Source organism: Schistosoma mansoni, chromosome 3 (assembly GCF_000237925.1).
Source record: "Schistosoma mansoni strain Puerto Rico chromosome 3, complete genome".
Taxonomy (NCBI): Eukaryota; Metazoa; Platyhelminthes; class Trematoda; order Strigeidida; family Schistosomatidae; genus Schistosoma; species Schistosoma mansoni.
In genome coordinates this window covers 13,498,369-13,511,612 of record NC_031497.1, presented here as the reverse complement: position 1 = coordinate 13,511,612, position 13,244 = coordinate 13,498,369, and the positions used below count along the sequence as shown (strand labels likewise).

The 13,244-nt window shown below is 40.8% G+C and overlaps 1 protein-coding gene across 1 annotated transcript; it reads left to right on the top strand.

Annotated features, from left to right (window-relative positions):
* Positions 1 to 8,025: 8,025 nt before the first annotated feature.
* Smp_026310 (putative zinc binding dehydrogenase) lies at positions 8,026 to 11,346 on the top strand (the record flags this gene model as incomplete). The annotated part of the gene is made up of 4 exons (XM_018799301.1): positions 8,026 to 8,084; positions 9,032 to 9,347; positions 10,484 to 10,784; positions 10,847 to 11,346. The coding sequence occupies exons 2-4, from the start codon at positions 9,078 to 9,080 to the stop codon at positions 11,344 to 11,346; spliced, it is 1,071 nt and encodes a 356-aa protein (XP_018651103.1). The 5' UTR covers positions 8,026 to 8,084; positions 9,032 to 9,077.
* Positions 11,347 to 13,244: the final 1,898 nt, after the last annotated feature.

Sequence of the window (13,244 nt, the reverse complement as noted above, 5' to 3'; positions counted from 1 at the left end):
GTGATGACATGCTGAAACTCAGCACCATAATAACGTTGACGGTAATCGACTCCCTCAGTAAACTTGGGTCCTCCAGCGCCGAGTCCCTGAATGAATCAGTGGCTCCCAAAACCCCTGTAGGTGGTTAAAAAGCACCAGGCGTCACCGCCTAAGCTGAACATCCCAAGTATTGTACGGAGGTCAACTGGTGACTTGACCGTACAGTCTGCTCCCGAGAACGTCCGGCTAGCTAGTCACTTACTGAAATCCGATGGGAACGTAAGAATACTGCCTGACATACCGTATACTGAGCGAAATCGCACCCGGAACATTCCTAAAGAATATCGTGAGGCGTTTTTCCGCTGAAGAAATATCATTGTGCAAGGTGTACTGGTAAATACGGACCCAGCTAAGGCAAACTCTGATATTTGGGAATGGAAGTTCATCAAGCATTCTTTGAAACTCAAAAACATACCGACCCAACAGGTGACGAAGCTATCAAAGAAAGACAATGACTCTAGACCTCGGCTAATGAAGATAACCTTCCTATCCTCCCATATGGCGGCTGCAACTCTGGAAGCATTTCGTGTCAACAGACGTCGGTTGCCAACTGGAATCATATGCACCGGTTAGGCCACATGATACCAGGATCAAGCACAAACGCAAGCTGGAGCCGGCAATACCACTTGTGGACTGTCTCGATTATAAAAAAAATATGTAAATGACAGGGACTACCAACTCGGAAAACCTTGTACAGGTAGGCTACCTGTCCAAATTGAAAGCATAAACCGCTTATATATGAACGCCGCGAGTTTGTGATATAAAATGAATGAGCTACTTGATCTTAGCAATTCTAGTAGTGCTCATGCGATAGGAATATCAGAAGTTTCGATATCTTCTCAGTTTACGGACTAGGAGCTAGCAATACTCGGGATGTCTTTGTTTCACAATGACAGAAAAACAGGAATGGGGAGTGGAGTAGCCTTATACATACGATCATGCCTAGAGGCACATCAAGTGCACAACCGAGAGTTTATCAGTCTGGATGAAATAGTATGGTGCTCGGTAAGATTGTCTATCAACTCGAGGGGTCTAGCTGGAGTCCTCTACAGGAGGCCCACTGCTGACATCGAGTATGACAATCATGTGCTGGAAGGATTAACCTGCTCTGTGCGTCTCGGATTCACTCATATCCTGATTCCAGGGGACTTCGATCTTCCTAGAGTCAACTCCGCGGAACATACCTACATTGAAGGTGACAACTCCACTGAAGCTCGGTTCTTCAACCTCATTGATGATCTGGGATTATTCGATAATGTGAAGTCGGCAACTCGTTGGAGAAATAGTCAGACGCCGTCGCGCTTAGACTGGGTATTCACAAATGAAGAATTCCTAGTCGACGACCTCTCAATCCTGGCTCCCCTGGGGAAAAGTGATCACGCCGTCCTACCATTCGGTTTCGTCAGCAAAACTGAGCTAAGATATGCCATCGACAACAGACGCTGGAATTTCAAACGGTTGAATGTGTTAGCTTTACATGACTATCTACAACAGGTGGATTGGGATGTTCACCCTCAACTTGAAGTGGATGCTCATTGGGATTTCTTACTGCACACTCTCTTACGTGCTACTGGGCATCCAGTTCCTCAAATGGTCCCGAAAAGCTACAAACAACCTACAATCATCAAGAACCGCACTCTTCATTTGCTAAGCCGCAAAAGGCACTGTTGGGTCGAATATAAACGAGCTGACAACAGCGACGCGTACAGGCAATGCAAACATATAAGGAACATATGCACAAAGGCAATAAGAGAAGACAGGCTTTAGTACCATACCAAGCTTATCGATAAATTTGTCTCCAATCCGAAAAGCTTATTCCGTTACACAGCTTCTCTTCGACAAGGCAAAACTGGAGTTTCCCAACAGCTAGGTCCTAATGGTCCGACCAATAGCGACGGTGATGCCGCTAACCTTTTGGCTGATTAATACTCTCGGATATTTCAACCGACCCACATCAACTATACTGATGAAAGCTTCACCTGCACCTGTACAGGACTTTCCTAAGTAGACCTGAGAGCTGACCTGGTGCTCCGTAAACTGGTAGCAGATGAGAAAAGACACTTCTCCCGGTCCAGATATGGTTCATTCTGCTATACTGAGGGAAGCAGCTTCAATCCTGGCAACACCACTTAGCGTGATGTTTTCACACTCGCTAAGCCGGGGCAAACTGCCGGAAATTTGGAAGCTGGCTCACATCACACCGATTTTCAAAGGCGGGTCGATGCAGCGAACCCTCAAGCTACCGACCGGTGGCCCTTCTCTCTATACCTTCTAAAACTATGGAGTCCCTGATATGCGATGGTACACACGATTACTTATTATCCCCAAAGTTCTTCTCGCCCCCAACAGCATGGTTTCAGGAAGGGTCACTTTTGTATAATCAACCTGCTGACTGCGGTGGACAGATGGATAAGCATCCTTGATCATAAGGGGAAGGTTGACGTTATTTACCTTCATTTCTCAAAAGCTTTTAATAGCGTCAACCATATATGTTGATGATGCAACGGATATTCTAGTTTTACAACTGGATACCAGTAGCACCTTCTATGTTCGGTCGTTCCCAGTCAGATAGAAATCAGAAGTCAGACGAGAGGAGGCAGGAAAGATATATTTGATTCGTTACCAATATATCGAGGACCTTTTCTATGAGCTGGCTAATGAAACGTAGGAGCTGTGTCCCACGCCGAGTCGAAACGTGATCTGGTACGGATGCATGACCGAAAGCCTTCAGCTAAACAAGTCCACTTAAACAACGTGGTCAGCATCCAATGTCGAACACTTAATGAACTATTGATTTTGGGGAATTATTTACAGCTACAGATCACTCCCCCCCTAGTGAGGTAGTGATGCCCCTAAGACGTGACCAGCCAGAAGTTTAAACCCAACGAATTTGTCGTTGGTAAACACTCTTCTGATAGCTTGCTTCGTTTAGCAGCGTCTGGTCGTCTTTCCTTAAACTATGGGACCAAAATGTACAACGTAGCAAATAAAGAAATATAGTACAATGAAAATTTCTGTTCCTTGCGAAACTTCGTCGTTCTTTTCCAGCCGTCCTGGAAAAGAGGAAAAATAAAACGTGTGAGTGCATGTCAAAAATACACTCGTACTTGCGTAAGGACACAAGATGAGCGGAAAAAAATAAACTGATACACTTACAAATAGCGTAAAAGCGATCGGAAAAAAGGTTTTCTTTTGGTTTTTTTTTAATATATAAATATATATATATACGCTCAAAAAAATGTTTTGTTTTTTTTTTGTTTTTTTTTATATAAATAAAAAAATGAGCATATTGGAAAAAATTTATAATAAACTTTGAAAGGGTAATTCAAGATAAAGCTTATGTCCTACGTGCAATATTCGTTAAGATGTTCTGGAAATCTTACTCGTCTTCCAGAACGCGTTGTTTTAGGTTTTTCTATCGACGTTGACGAAGTATCAAGTTGTGTGTCGGTTGTCGTGTAGGGTACTACGAGTGTAGTAGCTGTGTCGTTTGCTTGTACCGAAGGAAAATCGACGTAGCTAGGGTTTCCTTCTAAGTACGCAGCTTTGAGTCGATCGATACTGATGCTATCTTTCGTACCGTTCTTATCAACTACATAGTACTTAGGTTCGCGTTGAAGAACTTTGAAGGGTCCTTCGTATGCTGATTCGAGGGGTCGTCGATGTGAGTCTCGACGAACGAAGACGTGTGTACTATGTCGTAATTCGGGTTGAACGAAAACATCAGTTGATTGAGGTCGAGTGTGAGCAGGTTTAACTGAACGCATAGCGTTTGTAAGCCTACTCGTGTAAGAGTTTAGATCCATGTTCAATGAAGAAGCTGAAGGATCCACGAATTCTCCTGGGAGTCGGAGTGTCGTTCCGTAAACGAGTTGAGATGCCGTGTATCCAATGTCAGCTTTCACTGCATTGCGGATACCTAGCAAGACGAGTGGAAGAGCGTCTGTCCACTGTGAAACGTTTGAAGCTGATAATGAAGCTTTTAGTTGTCGATGAAAACGTTCTACCAACCCGTTTGCTTGTGGGTGGTAGGCGGTCGTTCGGAAGCGCGTGATTCCTAATAGTGAGGTCAGACAACGGAAAAGTCCAGATTCGAACTGGCGTCCGCGGTCTGTAGTGATTGTGGAAGGGCAGCCGAAATTTGCTACCCATCGTTCGACGAAAGTGCGAGCCACTGTTTCAGCAGTAATGTCCTTAATCGGTACTGCTTCTGGCCATCGAGTAAAACGGTCTACGCATGTTAGGAGATATGAGTATCCGTTCGAGTCGGGTAAGGGTCCTACCAAATCTAGATGGACGTGGTCGAAACGAGCGTCAGGAGTTTTGAAAGAGCCTAAGGGACATTTGTTGTGTCTGATCACCTTAGATTTCTGGCAGCTTACACAGGAGCGTGCCCACTCCCTCACGTCTTTATTCATGCCAGGCCAACAAAAGCGTTCGGCTATAAGTTCGATTGTTGCACGAGCACCTGGATGAGAAAGATTGTGCAACGTATTGAAGACGTTGCGTCGATAATGTTTTGGTACAATTGGACGATCCCTACCTGTAGATGTGTCACAGAGTAAGGTTTCCTTACCTGTTCCCATCTGCCTAATACTTAGTTTAAGAGTTGTCGAGGATAACTCATGCTGAAGATCAATGTCTTCTTTTTGAAGCTGAGCGAGTTTAAGAAGGTCGATTCCTTGGAAACTGTTCAAGGAGCTAATTCGAGACAAGGCGTCTGCGACTACATTGTTTGCTCCAGAAATATGTTGTATGTCTGAAGTAAACTGCGAAATGTAGTCGAGTTGTCGAGACTCTCGCGGTGAGTACTTGTCTGAAGATGAACTTAAAGAGAAGGTAAGAGGTTTATGATCGGTAAAAAGCGTGAATTCTCTTCCTTCGATGGAATGTTGAAAATGCCGTACAGCACAATACATAGCTAGGAGTTCCCTACCGAACGTGCTGTACCTAGATTCCGCGTCTAGCAACCGTCTCGAGAAAAATCCTAAAGGTTGCCACGAGTTGTTAACCCATTGTTGTAAGACTGCTCCGATTGCTGAGTCGGATGCATCTACGGCGATACTAATGGGCGCTTGAGTGTCCTGATGAGCAAGCAAGGTTGCTTTAGCGATGTGTTCCTTAACTGTGGAAAATGCTTTACGGGCTATTTCGTCTAAACTAATTGATTTCGCATTTCCACGAAGCTGATCGGTTAACGGTTTCATTAGGGATGCGCATTTAGGTATGAACCGTCTATAGAAACTTACGAGTCCGTTAAAAGTTCGTAAGTGCTTGATCGTGGTCGGTTCTGGGTAATCCAGAATGGCCGCCACTTTGCTCCTAAGGGGTCGGATGCCTTGGGCATCAATGGTGTGTCCTAGGAAGTCTAAGGAGTTTGTTCCGATTTGGCATTTCTGTATGTTGACAGTAATGCCATGCCTTTGGAGTCGATCGAAAACAATGTCCAGATGCTTGAGATGCGATTCTTTGTCCGGTCTTGCTATTAGACAGTCATCAACATACGCATGTACGAAGTTGAGACCTCGGAAGACGTCGTCTATAAACCTTTGGAAGGTTTGAGCCGCGTTTCTTAAACCAAAAGGCATTCGTAGAAATTCGTAAAGACCGAAGGGAGTGATGATGGCGGTTTTAGGAATGTCGTCAGTTGCCATCGGGATTTGGTTATAAGCTTTAACCAAGTCGATTTTCGAAAAGACAGTTGTACCTTTCAAGGTAGCTGTCAAATCGTGAATATGAGGCAGCGGGTAACGATCGGGAATGGTTTTAGCATTCAGGCGCCGATAATCACCAGTTGGCCGCCAATCATTGCTGTCCTTTTTAGGGACCATGTGCAATGGGGATGCCCATGGACTATTCGATGGTCGAATTATTCCTAGGTCCATCATGTGGTTGAATTCGTTTTTAGCTAACCTAAGCTTTTCGGGAGCGAGTCTTCGGGCTTTCGAAAATACAGGTGGTCCTGTAGTCGAGATGTGATGTGTAACATTGCTGGTTACACAAGGTAATTTCGATTGCGATTGGTATATCCCGGGGTATTTGTCGAGTACTGCTTGGTACAAGGGGTCTATGGCGTGCTTAATCGTGACTGGGGATAACCTGCAACCAGAACAAGGAGTTACGCAAACGGATAACTTAGTGTTTCCGTCTATTAACCATCGTGCGCGTGTGTCGATGAGTAGATTGTGGTGTTGTAACAGGTCTATACCAATGATTGGCATAGAGACATCTGCAACCACGAAAATCCAGTGTATGGGTTTGCGTAAACCCACGTTAAGGTAGACGTACCTTTTACCGTAAGTAGCGATCGGCTTTCCGTTTGCCGCCTGTAAACTTAAAACAGACTCGCGAAGTCTGTCGTCGGGATTTGCTGGAAGAACGCTAACTTCTGCGCCAGTGTCGACGAGGTAGCGAACTTTCGTAGTCACATCCGTGACATATAAGAGGCGGCTGTGTTCGCCGGCTACGGTTGCCGTTAACGCGTGCCGGCTGGGAAGTTTCCCGAACTGTTTTTCGTGTCACTCGATTTTGGGGTCGGATAATTGCAAGGTTTCCTGCAGTTTCTGGAAAACTTACCGTACTGGTTATGATACCAGCACCAGTCGGGATTGTCTGTCTCTCGTGGTCGAGAGCCAGATCGCTTACGTGAGGCACTTCTACGCGGGGTTTTTGACCGACTACGGTCATTGCGAACTCTAAGATATCGTGTAAGCGTGTGACATAGTTCGGGCATGTCAGTCGAGGTCGATTGGGGTTTTTCTTTGACGGAAAAAACCTCGGCCTTAGAAGATCTAGTGATTTCCAAGATTCGATCGGCAGATGCAGCTAGTTCATCTATGGCATTGTTTTGAAATGAAACAAGCACTGCCTGCACCTGTTGAGGGAGTTTAGACAAGAAAAGTTGTCGAAATAGGCCATCATCGAAAGTTCGTTGGCCGATGACTTCTCTCATTCTAAGCAACATGTCCGTCGCAGAACCAAGTTGCAAGTCGATATTGTTAAGGAGTTGGTCTAACCGTTGTCGATCAGTTAGGTCTCCTCGTTTTAAAATCGATAGCTTAAGCGATTCGTAAGGTTCGGAAACATCACTAGTAAACATACTAGGTGTTACGTACCTGTTAAACTCGCGCGGTAACGCCTTAACTACCGCGAGGAAACGTGTGCGCGAGTCCGTGATTCCGTGCATGCTAAAATCGGCTTCTGCATACCAGAACCAGGACTCGATATTGTCGGGCCAAAATGGCGTTAACTGAATCGAAATAGGGGGAATAGACTTAAACTTAAGAACCTTAGGAGAGTGTTCCGTCATAGTAATATAGATATCGAAAAATGTCTAAGTAAAATATATCCGAGAAAAAAAATTCGCGAAAAAAGTATATCACAATATATAAAATTCCAATAAAGAATAACAATGAATAATAATATTCCAAAATGGAACAGACTCACAGTATATTGACTTGGTGTACCAGATCACGTCGGTCTCACCAATGATGATGCAACGGATATTCTAGTTTTACAACTGGATACCAGTAGCACCTTCTATGTTCGGTCGTTCCCAGTCAGATAGAAATCAGAAGTCAGACGAGAGGAGGCAGGAAAGATATATTTGATTCGTTACCAATATATCGAGGACCTTTTCTATGAGCTGGCTAATGAAACGTAGGAGCTGTGTCCCACGCCGAGTCGAAACGTGATCTGGTACGGATGCATGACCGAAAGCCTTCAGCTAAACAAGTCCACTTAAACAACGTGGTCAGCATCCAATGTCGAACACTTAATGAACTATTGATTTTGGGGAATTATTTACAGCTACAATGTCTTATCAATAAGCTTAGACGATTGGGTATCAGACCACCTCTGATTGACTGGCTCGCTTCATATCTAGAAAAACCGACATTTTAAGGTCAGGGTTGATTTCACTTTCTCTCAGGCTATGGGATGTCCTAGTGGGGTCCTCAAGCGGAAGCTTCTTCTATTCCGTCCACAACCATTTGACCATTTAAAGGGCTGTAGCGCGTGATCTGTCCCTCTGCGCTACCACGTGGGTTAGTTTATTTCTTATCCGTAAAACATGGGGTGTTGTGAGAGTGTATGCATTGATAAAATTCAAATAAAACACTTTAGAAAATGAGATTCTACGGTTCATTCGCCGTGCTATATATGTAAATTCACTGTTATTCTCTGATATATTTATTGATACATACAACTATGTACATTGATTCCAAAAGTTTATTTCATGTCTAATAATTGATCATGAAAGGTGTCACAACGGCTGCTTTTATTTAAAAAGCTCTTAAGGTCATGATTCTCAGAAAAGGTTTTCTAACCTAAATTACTGTTGACATACACCCATATGCATACAAACACTATCAATGCTAATCGATATGATATTTCTGTAAGTTTTCTCTAATTTGGAGTTCATACTGAAGTTTTTCCACAGAAATCGTTATCGGTAGACTTATGAACTATTTTGCTGTCGTAAAATGCATTTGCGGAAAGACTATAATTTATGGACGAACTAGTCACGTATAAGATAACAGGTCTCGGATTTTGACGCGAAACTCACTCATCCATTTAGCTAAATAGAGTTCTGACATTGTAGCTGATGTTTGTTCGTGATGAGAACCTTAAAGCTGATTTATAACCTCAATCATCAACTGTAAATCATAATTATTATTCCTCACACAGGTTTATAGCTCGCCTTTGGTCCTAGTTATCAGGTGGACACTCTCAAGGTCAGTTTAGCGTCAGTCACAGGTCGTCCACAAATTATAGTCTCACTGGTTTAGTTTACTGACCATAAAAAATAGCTTCAACATATTTGTTGTGCTAACACTTAAATATGACCGGGACTCAGACCGTAGTAGCAGTTTTCAGCTAAGTTGTACTGCTGTCTTTTCTTCTCAGAGCTGACCGACATTACTTAATGTATATGTACATATTGCGAATTAGTATTATAACCTGGTAATTATCGTAATCACTTGCATTATAGTTGTTGACAATCAGGTTCCAGTCGTCATTTGGTCTTCAATATTAATATGCTACGATCATCTTTTCTTTGTAACTCAAAGAAATGGAATCTGCTGCACAGACTTGTTCATTCAGAAGCTATCACTTATACTGAGCATGGTGATCCAGAACAGGTTTTACGTTTCTCATCCACTCCAGTACATCCGTTTGCAAATGATGAGATTTTGGTAAAAGTCTGTGCTGCCCCTATTAATCCATCGGACATCAACACAATACAAGGTAATTATCCAATCAAACCAAAACTACCTGCTGTTGCTGGGAATGAAGGTGCGGGTAAAGTAAGCATCATTATTACTCCGTGTGTAGTATGTTACCAACAATAAGTGGTGATTTGTGTGTCTTAGTTCCCATCAAATCATGTTTCTGTTTTCATCTTATTACAACGTTTATTCTACTTTGACTTATCAAGAAGTATAATTAATTTGTCAGGTACAAACTTATTTAGTTAACTCCAAGCCACACTTTGACGGCTAGTAATTTTGCCAGAACACCAAAAAATCCTAGTAGGAAAACCAAAGATCAAATCAGTAAATACTTGGCAGGTACATTTGCCACTAAATTACCGTTCTACTGAAAAACCTTAATATTCTATTGGATTTCGCCGTCAAGCATTTAAAAAGTTCATTTGGTCATACTTCGTCCCTCAACTATATTCACAAGTGCAGCTTTGAGAGTGGTTTTGTCACTTTAAAAGTTAGCCAATCACACTTTAGTGTTTAATCTTTACCTACTTGCCTTTATAACTGAAACATGTCACCAGTAGAGTAATCTATAATTCAAATAATCTAGCTAAGCTCTCTTGCTGCTCGATTCCGATTGCAATCACAATGAACTCCGGAAATTAAGTATTCATTTGAAACATTTCTGATGAATTGTTGTGGAAATAGTATTCACATTTCATTGTTTCATGTTGCCTAGCATATCTAATATGTTGATAGTCAGTTTTGTAGTTATAAGCGTACTATTTCATTTGTTTAAACTGTTACTCAATCAATTCAGTGATAATGTTAGCTTCGGTGTGGGTGCTTGAGAAGTATCCCAGCCCTCACACAAATCGAACGATTTATATGGCGCATATATATTAGGTACCTCCGGGTACCAATGTTCATGTGTTTAAATAAATAAGTATATAATACAAACACGCTTTGATAAGAATGACCATATATAGCAGATAATAATGAGTTAAAAACAGTTATTTGAGTGGACTCACATAAGATGCCTTGGAAGGTTTCAGAAGTCATTTTCCAGTAAACGATAGTTTATCAGCATTTATTTCGAGGTAAAAATAGCCACTGAATATTTGTATACTCGGTTTTAGAAACTGGAACCATGTTTGCAACAAATCAATAGATTTTTACCTGTTTCAATGTTACAATTCAGTTAAAACTACTAATGTTATTTATTGTCATGTCAGATTATTGCCTGTGGGAAAAACGTGGATGGTTTCTCTATAGGCGATACAGTTATTCCTTTGGGATTAGCATCAGGTACATGGCAAACATACTGGTGCGGTAAAGCTGACAGTTTCTTGAAGATAAAATATCCCATCTCAATGTCTTGTGCTGCAACATTAGCAATTAATCCTAGCACTGCACTCCATTTACTCAATAATTTTGTAGAGCTTCAAAAAGGCGATATTTTGATTCAAAATGGTGCGACTAGTGCTGTTGGAATATATGTGATACAAATAGCAAAAATATTAGGATATAATACAGGTGAGAATTTTATTTATTTCATCAATTTATCTTGACACTGCCTTCATGTTTTATGTGTTTAGTGAATCTGTTTCGTGAAAGAGGTACACCTGAAGCCACAGAAGAAACACGTAATCTTCTTAGAAGTTATGGAGGTACATGGTGTCTCACAGAGTCTGAATACATGGAACGAGCAAAAGAAATGGGTCCTTTTAAACTGGCGTTAAACTGCTTAGGGGGAAAACCTGCGTCTATCTTGGTGAAAAACCTAAGTAATTCCGGGACTATGGTTACATACGGTGGAATGACACGAAATCCAATGCCCTTACCCGTTGGTCCATTCATTTTTAAAGATATCAGTTTACGCGGTTTTTGGCTGTCTAGTTTTAATCTACGTCAGTCTCCTTCGAAAAGACAACTTACTGTCGATCAATTATCAAAATGGTTTTGTGAAGATCTCATTAAACCCTCACCATTTGAAGAAATTCCTTTCAAAGAATGGCGTAAGGCGTTGCATATGTCACTATTCAGTGATTCAGTACCAACAAGTATTAGAAAGAAGTCTGTTTTGATTATGGAATGATGTACTAATTTCTATTGTAAATTGCTGTGTAAATTATAACATTCTTGAGTTAGTTGCTATTTTGAATTTTTTATCTCTAGAACTTAAAACTCCTAGTGTTTAGATCTTACTTGTACACTGAATTGTAATTATCATTCCACAAATTTCATTCATTCGCTGCTTATATTTTGATTTTAATTCAAGAAAATTTTCATCAAGATCACCGTTTTTGTACCTTTACATCTGCATAGTATACTGAGTAGCGTATAAATTCTGTATTGGATTAAAGATTTTAGTTTTTTAATTTAGAGTATGTTATCAATCAAAATAATATTTGTCACTTTTAGAGTGTTTATATGCATTTTTATTCCATGCTAAACAACATTAGGTAGCTCTAGGTGTTGACTGAAGTCTATTAGCCAATATATATATATATATATATATATATATATATATATATATATATGGCTCAGAATCGATCACAATAGAGTAGGTGTATACACTTTTTGTCTTCCCTTAAACGGTGAGGTTAGAAATGCTCTATACCTTTCTTTCGAAGAACTAACTCATTTTTCCTGTATTATATCCTTATACACAATCTTTTATATATTACTACCATTAAATTAACTACTTCTGATAAATCTTGTTGATTGAACGCTATACTCGGATCCTAAGCTAGTCTTGTACCCTCAAGCTAGATCTACACAGTGACTTGAACACGAGAGAAAAGACACAAAATATGCGGGAAACACTTTACTCCAAAGGTTCATTTATCTACAGAAAATATAGGGTTTTTATAGTATTTTAAAAGTCCTTGATTTTTCCTGAAAATTCTAGAATACTACTAAACATAGTAGCAGTGTAGTAATCAGCCAATCAGGACCTCTACATTTTCGCGATATTTCTAGCAAAACTTCTAATCAAACGCTGATTGGATAAAGTGCTTCTTAGTATTTCTTGAGCTTGTCATGTCTATTGCGAGAAATTTGCAGGATCATCCCAACAACTTCTATGAATTCGGTGTTCATCTTGTTGTGCTAATGAGGTATGGCAACTTGGACCGATTCATATTTGTGCCTGGTCCTACGTTGTAGTTGACTGACTGAGTTTAAGAGGAAAAGAACTCGAGGGACTCAACATTACTGTGCAATACTTATCATCCGAATACTGAACTTCAAATTACTCTTCACCAGTTATGTTATCTAAAATCTAGTCTCAAACCACTCTAACTCTATAGTATACTTTTAAATACAACCAGAAACTTCTATCTTCTGTACAAAAAAGCTACTCATTCCATGATCAGTTACAGCGTTCGATATTTTGGCATTTGGAATCAACCGCCAGAAAGCCCTGTATATACACTTCGTACTAGACGGCGCTTATCAGCAAGGGGTTTAATTTAGAAATAATTTATGCTGTAATGGTATAAAATAGGTTATTGTCTATCAAGTTTTTTACTTCATAGTCGCAAATATACTGAAAAGAACCAATACATCTCCAGTGGTAAACTGGACATGCGCATCGTGACGGTATCATTAACCATACCAGGATTTTTATACGATGTCGGTCGGGAGTGGAATTCAAGAGCATCGCTAAAAAGCTCTGATAACAACTAATAAGTTCAACATAAGTGATCTCTAAATTAAACCCCTTGCTGATAAGCGCCGTCTAGTACGAAGTGTATATACAGGGCTTTCTGGCGGTTGATTCCAAATGCCAAAATATCGAACGCTGTAACTGATCATGGAATGAGTAGCTTTTTTGTACAGAAGATAGAAGTTTCTGGTTGTATTTAAAAGTATACTATAGAGTTAGAGTGGTTTGAGACTAGATTTTAGATAACATAACTGGTGAAGAGTAATTTGAAGTTCAGTATTCGGATGATAAGTATTGCACAGTAATGTTGAATCCCTCGAGTA